Consider the following 26,581-nt stretch of genomic DNA (forward strand, 5'->3'; position numbering starts at 1 on the left):
GTGAGTTCCTCAAACCAGGGGTTAGAGATGTAGGATAAGCTGGACACCGATGAGATGGAGGGCAGGGCCTTCTTCTTCAAAAACTTGGGGCTCTGTGCAACAGCCAAGGAGAGAAAAGGAGACGTTTAACCCTTGCCATCTCTCTGCTGCCCTGTGACATCATATTGCTATACCCTCCTTGGCTCTTGTGCCAATCCTCTCCTGTTACAGTCAGGGAAGCCACACTCATCACCCTAGGGTACAGACCTGCCACATCTGCCTACTGTAGCATTCCCTCCGTGTGGCTCACCTGCCAGGTCTAGAGCAGAGCCCAGCAGCCTGGGCAGGCTCTTCCCTGCCACAAGCTTGCACAGCAGTTTGTGTTCAGGAGGAATTAAATCTGAGCCCTGATGATGATGGTTGGGAGATGTCCAGAGACCTCTAAGGGTCAGGCCATCTATGTCTTCATACACATTTCCTGACCAGTGTCCCCTTTATGGAGCGGAAAAACTAGAGAGTCCTCAAGCTACATTAGAGGGCGCTTGACTTTAGAATACAGAGTTGTCCTCTTGGCAAAAACTCCTATCCAGCTGGATGGTGGCCGCAGCTGCCGTGGCTGCGGTGCACGCCTTTAATCCCAGCACTCAGGAGGCAGAGGCAGGCAGATCTCTGAGTTCTGAGCCAGTCTATTCTACAGAGTGAGTTCCAGGACATCCTGGAACGACACAGAGAAACCCTGTCCTGAAAAGTAAGCAAGCAAACAAAAGACCCAAACCATGAAGAAGCTCATATCCCTAAGAGAAATGTGGGAGGGTCTCAGAGGCTCACAACAAAACAAAACACCAGCACCACCAACCCTGAATGGCAGGCATGGTCCATGCCTGTGACCTCAGCATTTGGGAGGTTGGAAGGTAGAGGCAAGAGGATCATGGATCCGAGGCTTCCTCTACTGTGTAACGAACTTGAGAGTAGCCCGAGCCATGTGACACCCTAGCTCAGAAAAAGAAAAAAAAAAAAAAAAAGCAGGGTAAAAAAATAGCCTTTATTAATCTTTGACAACATCTGGACACTGGAAATAGATGGAATAGGACACCTGATCCCCAGGCAGCTTATATCTACCTCGGAGGAGTTCCACAGTGCAGGGCAAGAGATCTTGTCCTTGGGCACCTTGCCAGTAACAGTGGCTACTAGAAGTGATGGGTCAAGCAGCCCCTTCCCTTCAAATGTCCCTCCAAGACCTCCAGCCCTGCTCTGGAGGACACCTCAGGACACAGTGTAGGAGGGGAAGTGGAAAAGTTTCCCAGGGGAAGGAATGGGGAGAACACAGGGAAAGGGAAATGGGAGTGGAGATGGCAGGGAGTGGCAAGACTATGCTGGACCTGGCCCCTGAGTTGGCCCTGGCAGGAGGCCACCTCCACTGTGATCCCAGGGGCAGGCAGGGTGAGGTGCAGGCCATGGCGGGGCTGCGGTATATGGTTGTGGTCTGAGGCTGTAGTTTGTTTCTGCAATTTGAGGTCAGAGTTAGGAGACTTCAGCATGCAGTGCAATGAGGGGACAGGGACATTAGGGACTTCTGTAGGTGTCACCTTGAGCCTGAATCTGGTAGCCGTCTGGACTGCATTAGATGGGGAGCCCCCTCTGTCCTTGCTTTTTCTGTGAGATGTCTTAGGGCTGGAGGCCGAGGTGGGAGAATAACAAGTCTCTCCCCTAGCCTCCCTGTCGGTGGGTATGGAAGCCTTAGAGCTGGGTTGAAGATCGAAGTTCCCAGGAAACACTGGAGACAGCTCTGAGGTAACAGGGAAGAGGGGGAAGCCATTGTAGCGGCAGGCATGGCTCAGTTTGTCTACAGCCTGGCTGACCACACGCTGCAGGGCTGGAAAGAGGTGATGCTCAGACAGGAAATCCAGGGTACGATGGGGTTCCCTGAGTGGACAATAGGTAGGCAGGTTGAAGGAGGTTGGCTGGTTCAGCAGTGACTTTATCTCCTTGTTTAATTCTTGTTTGAGGAAAATCATCTCTTGTTCTCCGAGTCCCAACTCTGAAGTTTCAGGGGTGACTGAAGTGGAGGCCAGAAGCCCAGAGAACCAAGACAGGGGCTGTTCCCGGGTCGGCTGACTGCTGCTCTGGCTGCCCAGTGAGTCCCATAGCAGGGAATCCCTCTGGGAGCAGTGTTGATTCCGTGTTGATTTCTGCAAAGAGAAAGAAAAGCTAAGAGGGGTCCAAGCAGGCGGAGCCCTAGCCGCTAATCTCACGCCCACCTTCTCCTAGCCTTAGCCATGGCACCAGACCTCACCCCTTTGCTTTCCAGTCGTAGCAGCCTCTTGAGATTTTTCTCAAGCAGGAGTTTGTCCCTCATGGGTGGCAATGAGCCTACGCCTCTGGCACCCAGGTCACTGTCTTGGCTGCGGGACCCCAGCCATCCAGCTGTGACGCTGCTATGGGAGTCAGACATGGAGCTGGAGCAAGATGGGTAATTGTTTGGGTGCCCAGCACACAGCGTGGGCCGAGCACGGTGCCGATGCACAGTGTTGATGCTGGGTCTGCCTCGAGAACGATGCCTACTATTTGGCATCTCCACTGGGTCTTGTACATCCACCAGTGGCACTCCAGCCTCTGTCTTCATGGTAGCCACACATTCTGTTGCCTGCTCCACGACTGTCTGCAAGCTGTCCAGTACCTGACCCTCCGTGAGGAAATCCAGGAAGCCACCAAATGCCCGAGGGCGCCTAAGGTTTTGCTGGTGGCTCTGGCGCTCTGAGTATCGGTTCATTGATGGTAGGTGTGGTACACGCCCAAGCTTGCAAGTTGGCCTCATCTCTGACAACAGATGCTTCTTGGGCAGCTGTATTGGAACAGAGAGGGTTGTCATAACAGACAGGATGCCCTGCAATGGGTGAGGAGCAGTCCTCCCGGGGTGCCGTTAGGAGCTGGTTGGTACTGAACAGTGGAAAACTTTTTTCTTTAAGGCTTCTCGAGGCTAGGAATTAAACCCAGGGTCTTGAACATGATATGCAAATGTTCAGCCACTAAATTACATTTAAAAAATTTTTTAACAATTACTTGTGGGTACATGTGCATGTGGGTATGCCTCAGTGCAGGTATGGCAGCCAAAGGACAATTTTGGTGTGACTGGTTCTCTCCTTTTATTATGTGGATCTTGGGCATGAACTGATCATCCCCAAGTCAGATCATCAGAATTGACTCAAAGTGCCTTCACCCACTTAGATACTTCACCAGCCCTGAGTTACATTTTAGAATCGGGTAATCCTGAGTTTGAATCCCAGCCAGCTCTGCTATCTCCAGGATCTATGACTATGCTCACAACAGCCCTTTTCGAGGGCTTCTCTTCAAATTACGGGTCTATTAGGGTTGCCCTGAAGGTTTCCCAATGCCTCTATTTCATATATGCCAGCCCTAGTTGGGAGTCTGAAAGTGAAGTTCTGTGTTCATGGTATGAAAAGGCAATTATGGGAGCCCTCCGCCCTCAGGCTCTAGCACAGGTCTACACTGTCTTCACTGCTGTGCTACACTTGAGGACTCGAGTCTGTGTCTCCAGCTTGAGTCCTGTACACTCCTTCTCAGGGCTCCTGGTCCACCCAAGTACTATCTGGGGCCAAGGGGAGTGGCTCAGCATGCAGGCATAAGGGAAGGCGACGCTACAGTAAGGATTTCACCAAGTGACCCAGTAAGATCAGCTGGACATGAGAAAGCAGCAGCAAGTGGTGGGTCAGCTGGATATACTTACCCGAGTCACATAGGTGCCGTGAGCAGCCTCGTCGTCAGCCAGATAACCTGAGTGGTGGCGGCACCTCGCCATGATGTGGATAATTAAATTTGTTTTCTGCTTCCTTCTTCAGGTCCTATAGCACAGATGCAGACTCCTCTGTATGGGGCGGAGAGAGGAAGTAAAGTTAGGTCCAGGCCTCCATGGACCCCTTCATTCCCTGTACTTGTGTCCTCCAGACGTCCCAACTTTCCCTGCTTGGACCGGTCACTCATCTGTGGACATTCCCAAGTCACTGCCTTTTGTTTGCAACTGTGTCTGGGTCCAAATGTGTGTCCAGACTTCCTTCTTTCAGACCTGAGGCATCCTGGAGCCCCCAACCTGCTTACCAGAGTCTCTGCTGTGCTTCTAGGGGTTCACTCATTCAGCACCCTTTAAAGCTCTACCGCACAGTGCACTGGAATCCTACCCTCGTAGCCTCCCAGGATGCTCATTTACATACCTCATCCTGATTGGCCAGAATCTGGCCTCTCATTCACTATCCTCCCCGACACAATGGTTGGGGGAGGGGCCCAGATTGGCTCCTCCCCCACCTTGCTGGATTTTTAAGTCAAGTCAGCTAAGTAAGTAGCACTTGGGGATGGTTATAGATAAGACTTTATTCAGCCAAGAGGTCTGAATCTGGGGCTTGTCTATTCCTCAGGGCGAAAGTGATAGCCTCAACTTGTTATTCAAACATCTTCCTCAGCTCATTCCTGGACCTCCTACTCATTGTCTTCCTCTTAGGACCCCATTCCCTCATTGGTGCAGCGTGGACTAGCCCCTCATCTTCCTTTTTAAGTGAAGAGTCCTGGTTTTCTGCACAGCCTAGTTCCTGTCCCTGCTTTTTCTTGCTGATATGACTTAGTCCCTTAACACCAGCTCCTCATAATGGAGCTGAGCACCCTTCACAAATGAGTATTACAACACATTTTGCACCTTAAAGTCCATATAAACTCACTTCTACCGTTTTCCTTCTCCCTTCATCCTAGAAAGCCTGTCATTGCCAACATATCCACAGCAAGTCCATCCTCCACTGCCACATTGTTTCTTTCTTGTCTAACAGCTGTACTGTTAGGCTGTGTAGGGCAGGAATCAAAGCAGTGAACCCTAGTCCCTAATAACTCCATTCCTCATACATACAGTAAATGCTTAATTTTCTCTTCCCAATCTGTGGTTCTCAGGGTCCCATGGCCTCTGGCCTTCCCAAGAGCAGCTTCTCAGAGAGGCCCAGTGGTTGAATGACGCTGGATGGTTCAGCAATCACTATGATCAGACACAGCAGTGTTTTGCCAAGAATTTGGCTGAAGCGTTCTCCGAGGCCTCCAACCATTACAAAGCATCATCAGGTACTGTTATAATCAAACTCTCTCCCTTCTCCCGTGATGCAGGGATCAGATAGGATCGATGAAACCAGAGCAGGTCAGGCTCCAACCTGTAGAGCAGAGTTTCCTGCTCCACCTCTCTCATGAACCTTCAGGTTCTGTAATTGTAAACAGTAGTAAATTACCAATATCATGGGCTTGAACCAAGAAACAGACATCCTATAATGAAAACCCATGACAAGTTAGGGATACTTCTCAGGTGGCAGAATGCTTGCCTAACATGCGTGACATCTTTGGTTTAATTCCCTGTGCCATATAAACCAGGCATGGTAGCACATACCTTTACTTCCAGCACTGGACAAGTGGAAGCTCTAGGATCAGAAGTTCAAGGCTAGCCTCGGCTGAATACATAAGACTGGTATACATAAGACCGTTTCAAAAAAGTATCAAGACAGCCACATTACCATGCAAACTCTGGCTGTCACCATGGTGATTATAGGTAAGTCATGGGTAAGAAAACTCACTGGACAAAGTCCAAAAGTGAGGTGATGGATGTAAACGTTGCCTGAAACTCAAGGTAAAAATGAACTAGTGCTTTCTCGAGTAAATCCGCTGGTTTTCTTGTTGTTTAGAGCTTTCGCTAAGAAAAAGCCTCCCTTTAGGAGAGTCAGTGAGGAGGGGACTGAAACAAGGGAGGGCAGCGTAACAAGAATGAAATGACTTGGGCTGGGGTTTTAGCTCAGTGGTAGGGCGCTTGGCTAGGAAGCCCAAGGCCCTGGGGTCGAACCCCAGGTCCGAAAAAAAGAACCAAAAAAAAAAAAAAAATGAAATGACTTGACATCATCTTTGAGTGATGGAGAAGGGTAGGTGGTCGGGTTTTCTTAGAGACAATAATTGAAGGGCAATATGCTACCAAGAAACTTAGCAATGTCAACACTGGGAAGAGCATTTTTCTTGAATATTTCTTTCCTTTTCGCCATTAAAAAAAATTACAGTTCAAAAATTAAAAAAAATTTTTTTTTCAGCTCAGTGGTTAAGAAAACTTACTGTTCTCACAAAGGACTGAAGTTCAGTTACCAGTATGTGTTCGCATTAAGGATCACAACTATCCTGTGCCCTTTTCTGGTCTCCGCAGGCAGGCGCGTGCGTGCGCGCGCAAGTACGCGCGCGCGCACCCCCCCCCCCACATACCACACACCACATAACCATGAACAAAAAAATAAAATTTGCAGAGTGTTAGTAGGACCTCTAGGTGGCGAGAACAATGGCGGCGTGCAGCCGCTTTTAGGCGTGTGCGTCGGGGTGGGGCCTCGGCAGCGTTCGAGGGCGGGGTCTGGATGCTTCAACCCATTCCCTCTGGTCTCCAGCCAGGATTTGGCAGCCATGGCTTTTCCCCGCGTGCGGCTGGTTGTCACCGCTGATGACTTTGGTTATTGCCCGCGGCGCGATGAGGGCATCGTGGAGGCCTTCCTGGCAGGAACTGTGACCAGCGTGTCACTGCTGGTCAACGGCACAGCCGCAGAGAGCGCGGCCGAGCTGGCCCGCAGGTGAGGGTGGTCCCCTACAGGACCCGGCGGGTTTAGGGGCTTCGGCTCGGTGGCAGCCGGTGCTCGCTCTCGCGCTCCGCCCGTAGGCACAGCATTCCCACGGGTCTCCACGCCAACCTGTCTGAGGGCCGTCCGGTGGGCCCGGCCCGCCACAACGCCTCGTCGCTCCTCAGTCCAGAAGGCTTCTTTCTTGGCAAGATGGGATTTCGAGAGGCCTTAGCGGCTGGAGACGTTGCTTTGCCCCAGGTGCGGAGGCGTGGCCGCAGGGGGATACTCATCTTGATCTTCAAATCTCAGCCCAGAGGGTATCATGGAAGTCGTTGGGTCAAAAACGGGCGCTGGGTATACTCTCTAGTTCAAAGGCTGGAGCAGTCGCATCGTAGCACCAGACGGAGCTCCTGGCTTTGTGGCGGCTTCGCGAGGCTCAAGGTGTCTGTGCCCCTCCCTTCAGGTGCAGGAGGAGCTGGAAGCTCAACTCAGCCGCTTCCGGGAGTTGTTGGGCAAGTCCCCCACGCACGTGGACGGTCACCAGCACGTGCACGTGCTCCCAGGTACGTGGCTTGATGCGCCCAGGTTTAGGGTGATGGTGGTGGTGGTTGGTGGTCTTTCCAGGGTTGGTGGGAGGTCGATGGAGACTCCCCTCTGCGCCCACCTCTCCAAGCAGGCGTGTGTCAGGTGTTCGCCGAGGCGCTGCAGGCGTACGGGGTCCGCTTCACACGGCTGCCTGCAGAACGTGACGTGGGCAGCTGCGCGTGGCTCGAAGCGCCAGCGCGCGCCTTCGCCTGCACCGTGGAGCGCGATGCCCGGGCCGCCATCGGTCCCTTCTCTCGCCACGGCCTGCGGTGAGCACTAGCCTTCCCAACTCCATCCAACCTTGCCGTGTCCCCATAGGTCCCAGTTTTGGTTTGTTTTCCTCAAACCCCTTCCCCCCCCCCAAAAAAAAAAGTTAGGAGTTGACCTGCTGTCCTACTTCACCCTCTCCCTAGCCTGACCAGTCCTCAGGCAACACCTCTGATATCCTGGCACTCGCAGGTGGACCGATGCCTTTGTGGGCCTGAGCACTTGTGGCCGGCATATGTCTGCTCACCGAGTCTTGGGATCACTGGCTCGAGCCCTAGAAGATATCCCTGCTGGCCACGCCCTGACTGCCGAGCTGATGGCACACCCCGGATACCCCAGTGTGCCTCCAGCAGGGGGCTGCGGTGAGGGCCCAGATGCATTCTCTTGTTCTTGGGAGAGGCTGCATGAGCTGCACGTTCTCACAGCACCCACTTTGAGGGCTTGGCTGGCCCAAAATGGTGTGCAGCTCTGCGCCATAGACGACCTGGATTCCAAAAGGCCAGGGGAAGGGGTTCCCTTGTGAGGCAACTCTGGAACCTTTCTTGGAGCCTTCCCGTCTCTGACACCGAAGGCCAGCTACAAAATGCCTAATCACTATGAAGGCCAGGGCTAAAAGCCTGACTAACCCTGTTCCCAGGTCCTTTAGGCTGAGTAGAAGGCCGACCTTGGGCAGCCTTGCCTGGCTGCAGGCAGGCCCAGTCTGACATCGGGATGTAAGGCCAGCTGAGCATTTATTTGGTGCCGGTTCATGTGACATTTGTAACCACTTGTTTAAGAGCAGTGGGAAGAGGTTGGTGTGTTAATAAAATAACGTCTTTCAGATTTGGCTGGTTTACAAAGTGTCCAGGTATCCTTCAGAGAAATACGAGTGGGCACAGAGAGAACTCCTTAAAGGCCTAGACCAAGATATGCAAAAACATCTTCACATTCCAATTCTGCACTTGCTTGCATGTTTGAAATCCTTTTGTTAAAAACAAAAATTTACACGTACTTGTTTGTGTTGGGGGAGTAAAGTGCATACCATGGTACATGTGTTTGTTTTTGAGATGGTGTCTTAGCACATTGCTCAGACTGGCCTGTGAATCCTAGGCTCAAGGGAATCCTCCAGCACGACTGACTAATTGAGACCACAAGCACACAGCACTGTGCCCTAGTCATGCCTACATTCTTTTCTTTCTTAAGGAAGGGGAACAGAAGATTCATTAGGGTGTTCTGGAGAGGCACATGAGAACCTTAATTTTGACTTAAAAAGAGGTTATCTGGAGAAGGGGCAGCAAGATGGGCTCAGTTGGTAAAAATACTTGAGTTTGATCCCTGGGACTCCGCTGGAAGGTAAGAACCAACTTCTAAAAGTTGTCCTCACTCTGGCTGCCACAAACCCAAACAGACATTATACACATACTATATAAGTAGTTTTAGTTGTCTTTTTTGAGGGGAAAAGAAAAAGGTAATTCTACTATAGGTAAGCCATTTCAGGGGACAGATGGAAAGAGGGTCTGCTAGCTTAGAGGAGGAGTGTTTACATTTTCTAGGAAAGTAATCTGCTGCTGGAATGAGAAACTAGGATTCTAGCTATGTCTGATGATGTATGGATGCTCTGAGGACAGTAGGGAGTAGAAGGGAAGAACACAGCCTCACACCATTTCGGAGGATGGAAAGACATTTGGAATACCACACGATCCTTCTTGGTAGTGGGGACTGAGCCTATAGTTTCCCACATGCATGGTAGGCAAGGCGGCTGGGCTGTCTTCCATACTTACTACATTGCCAATGATGACACTGAATGTCGGGTTTTCCTGCCTCTGCTTCCCAGTGCTGGGAGTGCAGGTGTGCACCATCACTCCCAGGTAACGTGGAGTAAGGCTTCCTACCAACTGATCTCCAGTCCTTACACATGCCGGACTCCCACTACATAGAAGTGGGAGTTGTAAGCAGGGCTTTGAATTTAACATGACCTACATCCATCCTGCAATTGGGGAGGAAATTGGGAGGAAAGGAAGCTCTCCTGTGGCCTGATAAGACATTGTGACTTTCTGAAGGGATGGGTCTTGCTGCTCCTCTCTTGCCCTCAGCCTTTATAAGGTCTTCCCGAACCTTGGCTTGGGCAGGTTCAACACTGATGTCTGTGACCAAGTTTTGAATTTGAATCCTCTTGTCTATTCACTTCCTCATCTGTTTCTAGAGACTGCTCCTTGGAGTGTGACTCGACAGTGGAGTGCTCAGAAGGCTTTGCTGAGTTCTGCTATGCTGGGATACTGGCCAGCTTACAAATGGAAAATCAGTGTGATCTAGGCCACACTGGAGGAAAAGGAAGGTACTCTGGAAGCTTCCTTCCTTGGACCTTGGGCATAGCACTGGGTATGTGGTCTGTACTGTCTGGTTTCCCAGGACTGCTATCATCCAGGAAATGCTATTTACCAGGCAAATTGTGAGCTGGGCACCGTGCTGCACAGTCAGTCTCTCCTCAGCTTCACTATCTGGGAATAGTGCTGTTTGTTCACAGTGGACATGGGCAGGGCAGGAAAAGTCCCTTGACTAGACTGCACAGCATGTGTGGGGACACCTCGTAGGGCTAGAGAATGACATATCAAATAAAAGCTGAGTGCCTTATAAGCTGCTTATTCAGCAGTGAGGAAACCATGAGCCTCGGGGAGTAAAAGGTAAGGATATAGGGAGTATGGGACTTATGAACTACATACTTTAAGGGAAATGATGAGGAGGGATAGTGAAGTGGGCTAAGGAAGGAACATGATTGGGAGTTCAAAGCCAGCGGTGCCCCAGGAATGTCTGGAAGGAAAGGAAAAATAATGTGCCAGGAAGATATTCCTACAAGATCTGCAGACACAACTCCATGTCATAGGCCTAGTTAGTGCTGTGCCCAACTGAGGTTACTGCTGTAGCTATCTTAGCAGTAGCTATCTGGGAACCCCAGTGAGTCTTCAGATAGGACTATGATTCAAGGAAATGGCCTAAGATAGTCTTGAGTTCTGAGACTTTGATCAAACCTCTCTCCTTGACTTGTTCTTCTCAACTTTGCTAAATGAAGTTCATATTTCTTGGGGCTACAAGGATGGAAGTGACATGTGCCAGTCTCCTTGATATCTATGGGGTCTCTGAGATTTTTTTTCCCAGTGTTGACTCCCCCATCTACTTCTACCTGGCAGAGAGAACTACCTGCATGCCTCTTAGGAGGCTGAGAAGTGGAGGAAACATTAGAGGCCCAGTCACTACTCTGTAGTCTCCAAACAGGCCCCCCAGCAATGTCCATCCCCAAAGAAACCCATACACCCAATCTAGTGTCTGAGAACATCTTTATTAAGGACAGAGTAGGGTCACAGCATCTTAGAAAGCCTTCTCTGCCACTGTGGAAAGAGCAGGGTGAGACCAGGGCACTTCAAGGAACCAGGGGGGTGTGAATTCCTTAGCCAACTTGGGTCAGGGGTGGGTGGCTGGCTGTTCCACAGGTCTCCCTGCCAGCTTGCTCAAAGCCTGCTCCAGGGCAGGGTTGGAAAGGACAAGGCATGCAAGCCCAGAGGGACACCACTGACTCCAAGCCAGGCCTCTGCTTCCAGGGCAGGCCATGGTTGTCAACAGTGGGGCTGAGAGTCCCTTGAGAGGGGCTGCTGGCATAAGAGTACTCCCATATGAGCAGAGAACAGTGAGGGTAACAGGCAGGTAGAGCTAAGCAATGAGATAGCTGGACTATCTCTAGATTCAGAAAAGCAACATCAACAAAATGGTGGTTTGTTTGGACAATTCTGACAGAGTTTGGCATTTTATTACAAATCTGAATGTGAGTGAAATAAAATCCATTGTCACTTTTCTGCCAATGAAGAGACAGACATAGAAACACAGGCCCAGGGCTCTGACCATCCTGGGCATATGGAAATCTCCAGAAACCTGCCCCATGCATACCTAGAACTAAAGCATAGTTCATTTATGCACCACAGGAGCCAAACACTTGGAAAACTAAAGTCACACTGCCTGAGAGGACATGTCTCACTTCTTTATAGGCAAAACTCAGAGCTGTTTTCCAAGTCTGTGAGCCTAGGTAGCCCCAAAGTTATAGAACTAAGGTTAAAGCAGAAAGCAAGGTTTCTTGAGGCAATCTTCTCCACAGGATCTCAACCCCTAGTAGCAGAAGTGAGGTGGTGAGCATAGGCACGGACAGGCCATCAGCTTCCTCAGGGTGTCACTACTGCTTCAAGGACAGTCCCACTTCCCTTGAAAAGACATTAACATTCAAATCTTGACAGTTCATTTGATGATAAATTCTAAGCTCAAATTTTATTTCTACAAAAAAAGGCAATCAAAACAATATAAAACACATTGAAAGGATATTATTGAGCTTCAAGTGGAGCTTGACTGGAAAGGCTTTGGGTCCAGAGGGGAGGGGGAAAAGCCATCCTGTTCCTGGGCTGCCCCAGGAGCTGCTCTGAGGAAGAGGCAGAAGCCACCAACCATGGCTGATCCCACCAAGAGTAAACCCCAAGGAGGGAAGGCCGTGGTGCCTGCTGTGCTGAGGAGTGGGAACACCTTAGCACATCCTATCAGAGCTTGGTAGTAGAGAAGCTTGAAATTTCAAAAGAATATTCTGGTTTTGCTTTGTATGTGATGACCAGGTCTTCTACCACAGCTGTAGGAAGGACTGCTGACTGTCAGCCTTTCTGGAGAGAAATTCATCACACAAGTGCACTGTATTCTCCAATGGCAGACCTCCCTTCAAGGTCACCACAAACCTGATATAACAGGGTTCCCCACAAAGACCCAGCACAGTCTGACCACTGATGTGGACCATGGGGTCTGTCTGTTGAGTCTATTACTACTGTGGAAACCCTTTGCTAAGATTTTATGTAAAAAAACAAACAAACAAACAAAAACCAACGGCTTCCCTTTGCACGGATGTCCCGTGGGGCAGGGCACTGATACTGTTCTATAGTTTTTAAAGATGTCAATAAGCTGGTATGGGGACTTGAGCTATTCATTATCCACGGGCAGTGTGGCACAGGACAAAGTTGCCAATGCTGCTGCCGCCCCTGTGGGGAGCTGGGGCCTTGGTCTGTGGAAGTGGAAATCGAAAAGGGAGAAGCGGGGAAGGGAGAGGAAACCACAACCTTTATCTTTAAACCTGGGCTAACTGCAACTTTGAGTAAATCTGGGCAAGAAAAGAAATGCCATTCTTTTGAAGTAGACTAAAGCAGTGATTTTTAAAACAAAGCAAGCAGAACTAGAACATCTGAATTTTTTAATCCTTCTTTACAGGTTACCTAGACCACTTTTGATTAAGAAAACTGTAGAAAGTTAGTAACTGCCACAAGCAGACGCCAGTTGGTGGCACGTGTCAATTTCCACAGAGTCCTGCTTTGCGGGGTGTCTGAATGCACTGCTCGGGGTCTCTGCTCAAACTTGCTGGAATCACTCGTGGCAGATTTTAGTCCACAGGTCGCTTTTCCCCATATTTCTTTGTAAACTCTTCAGCATTCTTACAGAATTTTTTACGGTCCTTAGAGTATTCTTCAGCTAGGTCAGCCCGGAGTGGGTGCTCAGGCTGAGGGTCGTTCACCAGTGCTATGAGGGACTGGATTACTGCGAAGAGAAAGATAAGGCATCGGGGGTTAAAATGGACTCAAACAGCACAGGCAGGCAAGATGCTGCTAATCTCAAGAGAGAAACTGCAACCTCTACACTGACCCGAACCCAGCTTGCTCCCCTTTTCTCACTTGTAGTCAGGAAGACAGCTCTGTACCAAGTGAGCTGTCTCATGCCCACAAATGTGATTTAAAGACAAAGTGGCCTTTGTTTATTCAAAATTCTGACCACCAGAAACCAAGCCATCTCTGCTGTAGTCAGGAGAGACAGACGACAACTAACAAACAGTGGATCCCCAGGCTCAGAAAAGCCTGGGCCTGAACCTGGGTGGGATGTGTATTCTACTGGTAGATTGTCCTATGCTGCTTTGACTTACTGAGGAGCTGGCTCTGGAAGAGGGGTTGCCTGTCCCTTCAATTTCAGAACCATGAATGATTCCATCAGTGTCCTCCAAGGTCCCTTATCTGAGGATGTGTGTACTATGCCCCCAACTCAGTGACAGCAAGTAGAGAGCAAAAAAGCCTAAGAGTAAACCAACTGCCTTGAAGACAGCTAGAAGGCAGCCATCCCCAACATTAAGTTTATCTCACCATATAAAACTGCCTGAAGTGGGAAAGAGGTGGAAAGTTGGAAGCTCGGTCATCAAGAGAAAGCCTAACTAGGAACTCCAGCTGATATGTCAACTTCCCCTGTCAGTTTCTATCTGACAGGGTCTCACTATATAGCATGGCTGGCCTGGAACTTAATAAGTAAATCTGGCTACCTTTGAAATTACAAAGATCCCCCTGCCTCTGCCCCCAAGTTCTGGGACTAAAGGTGTGTGCTAGCATACTAGCACTCTTTATTTTTTAGTTTGGCTTGCTATATACTTAATGAATCCATTCATTCAAAACTGAAATGAAGACTAGCACAGACCATCCTCTGGACAGTACAATGCTCTGCAGACAGTAGGCCTACTCACTTTTATCCTTGTCGATACAGAGGGTCACCTCCCCAGGCAGTTAGCGGTGGGAGGCTCCTACCCTGGTATGATACACTTTACTCAAGGCACTTCTAATCATGGGGGAGGGAGGGCGCACACGCAAAATTCATAAGGTGTAAGTAGATGTGCTGACATCACCACTGACATTACATGACTTAAAAACTTACGAGGGCTGGAGAGATGGCTCAGTGGTTAAGAGCACTGCCTGCTCTTCCAGAGGTCCTGAGTTCAATTCCCAGCAACCACATGGTGGCTCACAACCATCTGTAATGGGATCTGATGCCCTCTTCTGGTGTGTCTGAAGACAGCCACAGTGTACTTATAGATAATAAATAAATCTTTAAGGAAAAAAAAAATCCCCTAAGACAATAGTCCATGGTTCAAGGCCAACTTGGGCTAAAGACTCTGTATACAGAATCATATTACTATGTGTTTTTATGAGAGTAATTATTTCATTTAGCATCCTATTTTTCAAGTGTGTATATCTTCTACCATGAATCCATACTTCATTATTTTTTATGGCATTTTGGTCACTGAAATCACCACGGTTGTCGAGGATCATCTAGGAAGAGGGACCTTCTGCTGAGAAAAATGCCTCTACTAGGCTGGCCTGTAGGACCTGTAGGCATTCTGGTCTGCAGAGCATTCCCTGACTAAACAGCTGCCGTGGGAGGCCCAGCTCATTGCGGGTGGTGTAAGAAAGGCAGCACACTGAGCAAGCCATAGGAGCCAGCCATTATTCCCTGTCTCTACTTTACTTCTTTTTACTTTTTGAGATGGTTTTTTAGTATAGTCCTGGCTGTCCTCAACTCAGAGATCCACCTGCTTCTGCCTCTAGGGTGCTGGGTTTAAAGGTGTGCACCACACCTGACTCCCCTTCATGATGTAGCTGAAATGAACCCTTTCCTCCTCAGGCTGCTTTTGTGTCATGGTGTCTCTGTCACAGAAACAGAAAGGACACTAGACACCACATTATGTATAGCCATTAATTTGAGTTTCTTCTCCCTTGTGCCTAGTATGGACAGAACTGCAATGAACATAATGCAGGAGTTTCCTGACAGAGGGGGGGTCCTTGCCTCCAAGCTTCACAACCTAAGCTTGATCCTTGGCATTCATGTGGGGAAAGAAAAGAACTGACTCCCTCAAATTGTCCTATGAGCTTCAATGTACTCGTGTGTGGGCACACGCGCGCGTACACATAGGGATGAAATTTTTAAAATGTGTGAATCCATGCTTTCATTTTTGGGGATCACATTCCCGTGGCCTGCTGGGTCATGGGAGCAACTTTTTCATGTTGCTTACTCCATTATGCCTAGGCTGTTGCATGTATGTGTATGTGTGTGGAGGTGTGTGTCTTCATGTTAGAATGCACACAGGCCAGAAGAAGGTATCAAATGCCCTAGGACTGGCCTGGAGTCACGTATGGCTCTGAGCCCACTCCGTGTGGGTCCTGGGAACTGCTCAGCCATCTCTCCAGCTCCTATTCTAAAGTTTAACTTTACCAAACACTGCCCACATCTCCCTGGTCCTCTTGACCCCAGACCTCTGCTGGAGGTACAGCCCTGGCTCCTATCCTTCTGCTGGCCTGGCCGACTGCAGGCACTGACATCATACACAGCGAGCAGCGCCCTCACTCGCCCAATCAGGCACTACCACACCTCTTCCCACCTCCAGGGCGGGGCTTCTGCAGTCAGCTGAGATGAGGCAGCCCACAGGACTGGTGAGGTCTCTGCATCACTTCTGTGCCAGCAGAGCTGTTACAGTAGCAGTTCTCTCAACCTCTTCTGAGCAGGCATTAAGAGAACCTTCAAGCCCTCACCTCAGAGCAGTGCTTCCAGCAAAGAGCTCTATCTAAGGCAGGGAGGAGACGGTGCGTGCCTCACCTTGGTCAGTCTTGGTGGCCGGCTTCCAGTTTTCCGCACTAATTACGGGCAGACAGACCTGCCCCTTCTCGTCGATGTTAGGGTGGTAGATCTTTGTTTTAAATGTGATCTTGGGTGGCTTGAAGGGATACTCTGCTGGGAAGTTGATCTCAATTCTGAAGGCTCCCTTATCATATGGAGGGTTGTCCTAAAAGAAATGGAGGGGAACAAATGAACAGACCATAGTTTACATGGCTATGCCTAAGCCAGGGCTGCTCTAATTGTTCATTAATTACTACCAATGATACATCAACTAAAGCCCTCTACCAAAAAGGTAATCCAACTACTAACCAGGATTCCCAGCCAAGATGCTCAGTAAACTGTGAAAAGGTCTGAAATCAATGTCATAATAGTATTATCACAGCCTTATGATTTTGTTAGTAATGATAGTTTGAATGACAATGGCCCCTAATAGCTCATGTTTGAATGTTTGGTATGAAGTTGGTAGAACTACTTGCCGGGTAATGATTAGGAAGTCGGGCCTTGTTGGAGAAGGTGTGTCACTGAGGAAGGGCTTGGAGCCTCCAAAAGCCTATGCCGTTCCTAGTTATCTCTTGCTCTCTCTGCTGCTCCAACGCATGCCCACCGGTCCGCCTGCCCTTTCGCCTCCTTTCTCGCCCTTTCTTTCGCCCTTTAAGCCTTCTCGCCTCTCCTCCTCCTCCCTCCCTCCCCTGCCTGCCTGCCTGCCTGCCTGCCTGCCTGCCTCCTTGCTCTTGGAATGGTCATAGACTTACCCTCTAGAACTACAAGCCCCAGTACATTTTTTCTTCTTTATAAACTGCAATGCTCAGTTTCTCGTCATGGCAGCAGATGAGACAGGTAGACTATTTTTATCTTTTTTAGAGTAGATTTTAGTAAAGCAGAAATGACCATACGCTGCATTTCTTTATCACTTGGAGGCCATAGTTCATAGTAGGCTTATCACTGGAAGCTATACATTTCAGGGGTTTTACATAGTTATACCTTAGAACTTGAATCAGATATTGTAGAGCTGCTATGATCTGAATGTGTATGTCCTCCCCAAGTTCACCCATTAGAAGCATCTGCAGGGGGTTGGGGATTTAGCTCAGTGGTAGAGCGCTTGCCTAGGAAGCGCAAGGCCCTGGGTTCGGTCCCCAGCTCGAAAAAAAAAAAAAAAAAAAAAAAAAAAAAAAAAAAAAAAAAAAAAAAAAAAAAAAAAGAAGCATCTGCAGCCTCAGAACCATATGGCAGAAAGAGAAAACTGACTCCACAGAATCCTGTGTGCTGTAGCAGATATGCTCCCTATTTTCTCCCTTTCTCACCCATATACTAATAATAAAAATTTAAAACAACCACTAAATCAGAGCTAAAAGTGTAGCTAGTGGCAGAGCCCACCCGAGACCAGGTTCAGTTCCAAGCATCAACCAGCGCATACAACACCTACTCAGCAACACCACACCAGGATGTGCATCCCTCACTCACCAAAACCTGAGAACCACCAGACACCACATCTGCCAATGACGTGAACTAATACTTCTCAGCTTCTCTCTGGTACTAGGAGAAATACTTGTTGCTTATACACCACACCTTTGACAGCATTTTTTTTTGTTTACAGTAGTCTAAATAAATATAGATAGTAGCTTTCTTAGTGCTTCTTCCATAATATGCAATTAGCTCATTATTTAGTAAGAAATGATATTTGTGGGGCTGGAGAGATGGCTCAGTGGTTAAGAGTACCGACGACTCTTCCAGAGGTCCTGAGTTCAATTCCCAGCAACCACATGGTGGCTCACAACCACCTGTGATACGATCTGATGCCCTCTTTTGATGTGCCTGAAGATAGCAACACTGTACTCACTGCTGATATGTTTTACTGTGACCATACTAAGAGATGTGGAGCAGCCCCTCACTATTGTTTCAAGGTATCATTTGTCATTGGTATATTTCTCTTTAGTTTTTTTGTAAAACATTGTGTGGGTGTTTATGTGTGGGCACACGTACGTGCACATGTGGAGTAGAGCACATGTAGGGGGTGCTCTTACCCACTGAAAACATCTCACCAGGACTTCTGTGTAGTTGAAGCTAGCTTTGAACTTGCAATATTCCTCTTTTTCCTGAGCCCTGCAATTATAGGTACACACCACCATGTCTAGTCTTAGTTGCTCTCACCACTACCTTACCCTGTCTCTTTTTAAAAGAGAAGGCCTGGGCCCAGGACACCCCTAAAATACTGGGTTGAAGTAGTCTTTCAGCCCTAGCCTTCCAAGTGCCTGGAACTACAGGTACACATCACCAGGTTTTGCCTATACATCTACATTTGTGAGAGAAGACTCTGTTGTTATTCCGATTTTGCATTTGGTTTTATCTCCTTTTCCTCCCAGAGATAATTTTTTAAATTGTGTGTGTGCCAGCATGTCTGTCTGCAGAGAACTTATCCAAATCAATTCTCTCCTCCTACCCTGTGACAGTCTCAGAGTCCCCAAAAATGAACTCTTTGGCCTTTCCTCCTCCCTACTCCCCTCCAGAACTAAGGAATCCCTCCACCCGCACTGTTTTCTTCATATCTGGTTCTCTCTGGTTCATCAGACATCCAGGAGCGCAGTGGCAACCCCTACTTCACCCCACCTCCACAAAGCAGGGACTGAACTCAGTCCTTCATCAGGCTAGACAGTAAGTACAGTTAACTCACTGAACTACCTTGAAGGCCACAGTCAAAACTCCATACCGCTGAGCCCATTAATTTGCAGACTGGAGGAGAAACTATAAAAGGATTTGTAATATTCTTGTAATATTCATAGGTGGTGCTAATGCTTTGTGTGTTTACCTTATTTTTAGGGAAATTGTGTCAATGGTGAAGAGAGAATACTCAGATACTTACCCTCACTTCCTCAAGGCAAACTTTGGTGCAAAGTTCTATCTAACATCATTAACCCTGCCTCCCTCTTTTCCAGTGTGTTCTGCTATTCCCAATGGTTCCATTTCCTTACTACAAAATTCCAAGAGTTCTTCACCAGACAAGTTTTACTTTTAGAAGTATTCTGTCTTTTTTTTTTTTTTTTAAATGAAGCTATAAATAGAGCTACCAGAGTAAATCGCCCAGTACAGAACATATTAAGTGATGGTAGGTTTTGAAACCAGTACTCTGCTCAATGATTCTGAGAATTTGTATATGCTCGGCCCAGGGAGTGGCACTATTAGAATGTGTGGTCCTGTTGGAGTAGGTGTGCCACTGTGGGCGTGGGCTATAAGACCCCCATCCTAACTGCCTGGAAGCCAGGCAGCTTTCTTCAGATAAAGCTGCAGAACTCTGAGCTCCTCCTGCAGCATGCTTGCCTGGATGCCACCATCCTCCTACCTTGATGATAATGGACTGAACCGCTGAGCCTGTAAGCCAGCCCCAAATATATGTTGTCCTTTATAAGACTTGCCTTGGTCATGGTGACTTTTCACAGCAGTACAACCCTAACTAAGACAATGGTAGAGCCTAAAGGAGATGGGTTGGTCATTGGTTGGTTAACATGAGCAAGTACCATTCCCCAGGGTTCCCAAAAATAAACTCTTTGGGACTTCCACCCTACCTATCTTCAGAACTGAAGAGTTCCCCAACATTGTACTGTTCTTTTATCTGAGCTTCCTGGTTTTTAAGATGCTCCAGGAGGACCATGGGAGGCCCCATACTTCATCCTACCTCCATACACCCGGGGTCTAAATAGAAACTCTCCAACAAACAGATGCACCCATTGGCAGTCGAGACTGATATGCATCCAGTCTCCAGATTCCTATACTCTAACCCCAACCAAGAACAGGAGGCACTCAATGATGTCCTCAGGAAGACAGGAGTAAGCTGAGCAAAAAAAAGGGACAGGCCTTTTAGCAGAGGGCTAAAGACTAGGGTATCAGGTTGGAGGGAATAGCACAGGACATGCTGGAAGGATGATGGGAACAGGCAGTTAGTTGACCAAGAAGCTGCTAAGACTGCAAGTTGGGGCTGGAGAGATGGCTCAGTGGTTAAGAGCACTGACTGCTTTTCCAGAGGTCCTGAGTTCAATTCCCAGCAACCACATGGTGGCTCACAACCATCTGTAATGGGATCTGTTGCCCTCTTCCGGTGTGTCTGAAGACAGCTACAGTGTACTCATATATAATAAAATAAATAAAATATTAAAAAAAAAAAAAAGAGTGCTGACTGCTCTTCCAGAGGTCCTGAGTTCAATTCCCAGCAACCACATGCTCACAACCGTCTATAATGGGATCTGATGCCCTCTTCTGGTGTGTCTGAAGACAGCTACAGTGTACTCACATACATTAAATAAATAAATCTTTAAAAACAAACAAACAAACAAACAAACAAACCTTAAAAAAAAAAAAAAAAAGACTCTAAGTTATACCCTAAATCAAGGTACCAGGCAGGCTGGTTGGGAATGTGGAGAGATATCAACTAGTCAGAGCGGGGATACTCACAGGAAGGTCAGGTATGCCCATGTATAGAAGGCAGCCCTGCACCGTTAGAAATGACAGCGCTCGCTTTCTTGCTCTCTCTCTCTCAAAATTCATCCCAGCAAACTTTCTCCATTCCACCTTTTATAAATTATGCTTGTCTGCCTGTTTATCACCTGTGTGTCTGTCTGTGCACGTGGAGGTCAGAAATGCGCATTCTCCTTCCATCACAGTGTAGGCTTGGTTCCAGGAGCCTTTTACCCGCTAAGCCACGTTTTACCAATCCTTCAGTTCCTTCTTTAAGGAACAGTTTCCTGTCCTGTCTGTACTCTGAACTGCTCCACTCAGGACAGCGACCTCTTTCTTTCCTGCACTGTCTCTGGTGTGTAGGGGAGAGTGAAGATGGTGAGGTAGAGATGAAGTGAGGAGGGCACAGCTCACCAAGAACAACTGCTTATGCTGCTTTAGCCATGTACAAACAGTTTGCTCCTTCCTACAGACTACTTGCTGGTAAGAGCTGCTAAATGTCTTCACTCAGCATCTGGGGCTGACCAACCCTCTGTTCATGCTCCTTATGCTCTATGCTAGAAGCTGGGAAGTTGAGAGGGACACATGCTCCTGTTAGCAAAGGTTCTGACAAGGAAAAACTAAAGGCGTGAAGTTCCCTGTGCCAGACGCAAGGAAAGAAGACTCTTGCTCCAAGAATAAAGGTTATCCTCACCCAGTGCTCATAGATGAGCTCACCTAACTGCCACGAGCTTCTTTTCTTGCTGCTGTGGTTTGAATAGAAATGGCCCCATAAGCTCATAGATTTGAAAGCTTGGTCACCAGGGAGTGGCACTATTAGGAGGTGTAGCCATATGGATTAGATGTGGCCTATGTGGGCCTATGTGGAGGAAGAGCATGAGGGGGAAGGAGAGGGACTTCAAATACTCTAGCCAGGGTGTTGGGGATTTAGCTCAGTGGTAGAGTGCTTGCCTAGCAAGCGAAAGGCCCTGGGTTCGGTCCCCAGCTTTAAAAAAAAAAAAAAAAAAAAAAAAAATAATTCAAATACTCTAGCCAGGCCCAGTTTCCCTTCCCCTCTCCTCTACTCTCTCCCCTCTCCCTCTCTTCCTGCTGCCTGCTGATCCAGTCATAGAACTCTCAGCTCCTTCTCAAGCACTGTGTCTGGCTGTGTGCTAGCATGCTTGCCGCCATGATGAACTGAACCTCTAAAACCGTAGCCCTAATTAAATGTTGTTCTTTATGAGAGTTGCTGTGGTCATGATGTCTTTTCACTGTAATAAAATCCTAACTGAGACACTTCTGTAGGCAAAGAAATGGCTCTGGTATGTGCAAGTCACACACTAGGGGACAGAAACCAGAGCCTACACTGCCCTATTATCAAGTCAAAAAAGTTACAACCATGTCCAGCTTGACCAAGTTATTTCTTTGTGAAAGTGCATAAAATTAAAACTGTCTGCTGGGTAAAGCGCTGGAGTAGTTACAATTCCCATCCCTGCAACAAAATGAGAGACACAACTTTTATTATACAGGATAGAAACAGCAGAATAACTCACATGACAGCAGAGAGGAAGCAGATATGGGGAGAATACTGGCCTCAGATTTCTTCCCACTCCACCTAGTTCACAACACCATCATGGGATTCAGCCTCAGTCATTCCAACTTAGTCCTCACTGGAAATGTGTGTGTGCATGCGTGCATTCGCTCTGTCTGTCTGTCTGTCTGTCTGTCCCCCCACACACCCTTCAGGTAACTAAAAATCCAGTCAAGTTCACAAAGAAGATTAACTATTATAGGTTTAAAGAGCCAAAAGTAAAACCTGACTTTCTAGAGCTAAACTTGTCCTGTGAGAAGGCAACTGAAAAGCTGGGACACCAAGAAGAAAACAGTCTTTTAGACAATTTTTAGAAATTTACTCCTCTGATGTTTCACGTGTATACACACATTTGTTAACTTTTTTCAACTTTAAATATATGTGTATCTGTTATGTGCATGAGTACCCACCAAGGCTAGGAGGAGGTATCAGACTCCGTGGAGCTCAGCCCAGTGTCAGCTCTCTTTGTGCTGACTGTGGACCCAGATCCACGTGTCAAACTCTCTGTTTCTCTAGCACCATAATGTCTGCCTGTTATGCTGCCTGCTGCCTGTCATGACAGCAATGGACTGAACTCTGAACCTGTAAGCCAGCCCCACTGAAATGCTGTCCTTTGTAAGCACTGCCTTGGTCCGCTGGGCACAGTGGTGCACGTCTTTAATCACAGAACCTGGAAGGAAGTAGCAGACTCTGAGTTAAAGCCTGGCCTGGTCTATCTATAGAATGAGCTCCAGGACTGCCAAGGCTACACAGTGATGATGCCCTCTCGGGAGAAAAATAGAAAAAGAAAAGAATAGGAAACATGGCAAACTACAGGCAAATGTGGTACTGGAGAAGGAGCTCAGAGTTCTACATCTTGATCAGAAGGCAGCAGCAGGAGACTGACCCACTGGGCATGGCTTGAGCATGTATAAGACCTAAAAGCCCACCTCCAAAATGACACACTTCCTCCAACAAGGTCACACCTCCTAATAGTGCTACTCCCTATGGGAATATGGAGGCCAATTACATTTAAACTACCACAGACAGTACGCATGCTTAAGCTGAGGAAGAGGAACAGAGAATTCAAGACCACCCTAAGTGCCACCGGGACTTATTAAATATTTAATTCAACAGCTGGCACCCATATAAAAAACATACAATCTAGTTATAATTATAAGCTATAAGTCTAGATCTAACACTGCTCTACTAACTTATTTCCCAGCCATAAGACCCCTTGTTATTTGTGGTTTCTCCTGGCCACATGGTTCTGGTGCATCATGGCTTCCTTCTCTTCAGTTCTCTCTCCTTCCCCTCTCATCCTTTTCCCCTCTACTTGCCCCCACTCTCAAACTTCCAGTCCCACCTTTCCCCTCCACTCCCCAATCACAGGCTCTATCCTTTACTGACCAAATAAAATGGGGAGAAGCTTCACAGGAGATCACCTGACTTAACAACAAAATACAAACAGCATCAGAACAACCCACAATACAAAACATAAAACCCTTTAACAACAGAAACACACACATACCTTATTTTATGAATATTTATTTGTTTTGTTTTGTTTTGTTTTGTTTTTGGTGCTGGGGACCCAACCCAGGGCCTTGCGCTTCCTAGGCAAGCGCTCTACCACTGAGCTAAATCCCCAACCCCTGAATATTTATTTATAAACAGCATAGCTATAATAAAAACATTTTAGGCTGGAGAGATGGCTCAGTGGTTAAGAACACTGGTTGTTCTTCCACAGTACCTGGGCTAAGATTCCCAGCATCTACATGACAGCTCACAACTATTTGTAACTCTAGTTCTAAGGGATCCAATACCCTCATACAGCTATCCAGGCAGGCAAAACACCAACATCCCCCTCCCCAAAAGACCCAAACTAACAACAACATTTCTATATAACTTCACTAAAATTCTGATGTCTTTTTTTTTTGTCCTATCTTAACACACCTGTTCTAGAACAAGTCTCACAGGCAAATGTCATTATCTGCATCTGCACGACTGACAGTAAGACAATAGCTGAATGACCAGCTGAAATCCCTCAACCATTCAGGTTCTCTCTCCTTTAATGTAACCTATAGTACTTGCAAGTATCCAGTTTGGTGTCTTCTGTGGAACCTTGAATCAAAAGCAATCAAGCAAATGCATCAGTGTTTCAACTGCTTCTATAACCTGTATTTGTCTAAGGGCTTATTTGGGATGAGCATCAAATAAAATGGCAGGCTACCCTGTAAGTTTGGGAAAGGGTAGAACATCTCAGATTTCTTCCTTTCTTGGCACCAATCTCCAAGCCACAAAGCCAATTTACTGCAGTTAAATCCAAGAGGAAGCTTTTCATCATCTGGCACCAAATTAATCTAGGGTCTTCCTACCCTTTCTTGGGAGGTGGGGGTGGGTCCTGCTATAGCCAGCTGGCTTCTAACTCAGAGCTGTCTCCCTCTGGCTGAGATTAAAACCATGAACCACCATACCCAGCTCCTATTCTTTCTGCACAGCACCCCTTCAAGAATTCCCAGACTCCATTCTACCTCTGGTCTTTCCTTCTCTGAATCTATCACTGGCCCTAGAAATGAAGTCAGGACACATCTCTAGCTCCCTGACATAGAATGCTCTAAGACCTCGTATCTCAACTAGGTAAAAGTAAGACCCTGTCGAAAACAAAAGTAGCATCTGTCCTGGATCTTCAAATGTCCTAATAATATCAGCAAGTTTTTAGATTTTGTTACAAATGGAAAAAAGCTTTTAAATGGGACAATGCTCATACGAACCACTGATCTTCAGGATGTTCATAGCAGAACATCATTTTCTTAGTCTGAAGACTTTCTCCATGATCCCACAAAAGCGCAAAGGACAAACTGAGACCATATAGTGTTGCTAATTAAATTAAATGTCAAGCCTAGGGCTTGATACACAGGACAGGACAGACACTGCCCAGACAAGCTGAAAGGGCACACATTCCTTCTATTGTCCAAGATTCAGCCTCCATATTTACCAAAGAACACCCTTTACTACCAGAAAAACCTATATTCTCATTTAAGACATGAGATATAGACATAGAGAAGAAAACACAATAGGAAAATCCAACTCCCCTAACCTCCCTAAGTACAAAATGACATATACACATGACCCATAGAGTAACTAAAATGCAATAAAACATACCTCACATATACATATGAATAAAGATAAAAAAGGGAAAACAATAAAAAACAACAAAGCCCCCAAATGCAAAATTTGTCAATAAAAATTGGCAAAATTAAAAAAGATATATAAACTCAAAAATTAGTTCTGAAATGAGCTGGGCAATGGTGTGAACGCCTTTAATCCCTCTACTTGGGAAAGCTGACGCAGGCCAATCTGATCTGTGAGTTTGAGGCCAGCCTCGTCTACAGAGAGGATTCCAGGACAGCCAGGACCACACCGAGAAACCCTGTCCTGCAAAACCAAGAAGCTCTAATGTGTCGGAGCCTTCAACTCCCTACTCGTAAAAACACTAGAGATGACATCCTTATGGTCCTAACACAGGAGATGGACACAGGAGGTCAAATGGACTATGAGACAAAGCAACAACAAAGCGGAAAAAGAAAAAGAAAAGAATACTTGAACAACACTAATAAGCTCGTATAACACCTACAAGGAGCAGGAGACAGCATACACACATCATTCTCTAGAAAAGATTGAATACATTTATGAGGATCAAAAGCATACTAAGTAACTTTTCTGGCCACACAGAAATTCAAGGAGAAATGACTATGAGAACCAGATGGCCTAGAGCTCAGTGGTAGGAACTAGCATATTAAGACCCTGGGTTGAGACCAGAACACCACAACAAGGGAAGGAAAAAGAGGGAAAAAAAAGAAATGAAAGAGAGAAAAGGAGAAAGAAAGGGAGGGAAAGAGGTTGGTCCAGTGAGTGAGCTCCTGAAAAGGGAGAGGCAGGAGAATAAACTGAGCTGAACAACTGAGAGCATTCATCAAGAGTGATGCCACAAATGCACATGCCACACAAACCAGCGACAGGCACGTCAGTGAGAGGAAAGGCAAAGCAGAGTAAGAATAAGTTAGCAGCGAACGATCAAAAAGGAACCCTGAGAAGTTATGAGCAAGCTCCAGGACAGGCAGGATGATACAGAGACCTAGTCACAACAAAACAAAACGCCCAGGTAATGATGGCACACACCTTTAGTCCCAGCACTCAGGAGGCAGAAACAGGTAGATCTCTGAGTTCAAGGCCAGCCTAGTCCTCAGAGTGAGTTCCAGGACAGTTAAGGTTACACAGAGAAACCTTGTCTTGGAAACAAACAAATGGAGCTGGAGAGATGGCTCAGCAGTTAAGAGCACTGGCTGCTCTTCCAGAGGTCCTAAGTTCAAGTCCCAGCAACCACATGGTGGCTCACAACCAAATAGAAAGAGATCTGGTGCCCTCTTCTGGCCTGTAGGCATAAATGCAGGCAGAACTCTGTATACATAATTAATAAACAAATAAATAAATAAATAAATAAATGGGACAAGCATACTATAAGATGCCAAAGGGATTAAACACAATCCATATCAAAATCTCAACAGTGCTTTGTTTAGCAAAGTGAAAAACATTCCCAGGGACCTTCCCAAATCAAGTGGTAAATAAGTCTAACTGTAAAAGACAGTTGGAGGGGTTGAGG

The 26,581-nt window shown here is 47.2% G+C and overlaps 3 protein-coding genes across 8 annotated transcripts in view; 1 reads left to right on the plus strand and 2 right to left on the minus strand.

The window, feature by feature from the left end:
- Positions 1–1,092: 1,092 nt before the first annotated feature.
- Ccdc116 (coiled-coil domain containing 116) lies at positions 1,093–5,055 on the minus strand. Its single transcript, XM_032899202.1, has 3 exons — positions 3,725–5,055; positions 2,273–2,821; positions 1,093–2,168 (listed from the first exon to the last, which is right to left on the minus strand). Exons 1-3 carry the CDS (start codon positions 3,794–3,796, stop codon positions 1,167–1,169), a joined length of 1,623 nt encoding a protein of 540 aa, XP_032755093.1. The 5' UTR covers positions 3,797–5,055; the 3' UTR covers positions 1,093–1,166.
- A 1,282-nt stretch (positions 5,056–6,337) lies between these two features.
- On the plus strand, positions 6,338–15,201 carry Ydjc (YdjC chitooligosaccharide deacetylase homolog). 6 transcript variants are annotated; one of them, XM_032899843.1, is made up of 7 exons: positions 6,338–6,614; positions 6,701–6,860; positions 7,066–7,165; positions 7,276–7,456; positions 7,601–7,816; positions 9,637–9,768; positions 15,042–15,201. In XM_032899843.1, the coding sequence occupies exons 1-7, from the start codon at positions 6,451–6,453 to the stop codon at positions 15,160–15,162; spliced, it is 1,074 nt and encodes a 357-aa protein (XP_032755734.1). In that variant the 5' UTR covers positions 6,338–6,450; the 3' UTR covers positions 15,163–15,201. The 6 variants fall into 6 exon arrangements, with proteins under 6 accessions (XP_032755734.1, XP_032755735.1, XP_032755739.1 ...); XM_032899844.1 differs by having other exon boundaries at positions 6,342–6,614; positions 7,279–7,456; XM_032899848.1 differs by having other exon boundaries at positions 6,351–6,614; positions 7,647–7,816; positions 15,042–15,147.
- The window catches only part of Ube2l3 (ubiquitin conjugating enzyme E2 L3), a 38,636-nt gene continuing 22,803 nt past the window's right edge, over positions 10,749–26,581 (minus strand). Inside the window, exons 3-4 of the mRNA XM_032899849.1 lie at positions 15,909–16,095; positions 10,749–13,040 (exon numbers count right to left, since the gene is read on the minus strand). Coding sequence (XP_032755740.1) covers positions 12,886–13,040; positions 15,909–16,095 — 342 coding nt within the window. The 3' untranslated portion in view covers positions 10,749–12,885. The remainder of the gene's footprint in view (positions 13,041–15,908; positions 16,096–26,581) is intronic.

The sequence above is a fragment of the Rattus rattus genome, chromosome 4, assembly GCF_011064425.1.
Source record: "Rattus rattus isolate New Zealand chromosome 4, Rrattus_CSIRO_v1, whole genome shotgun sequence".
NCBI lineage: Eukaryota > Metazoa > Chordata > Mammalia > Rodentia > Muridae > Rattus > Rattus rattus.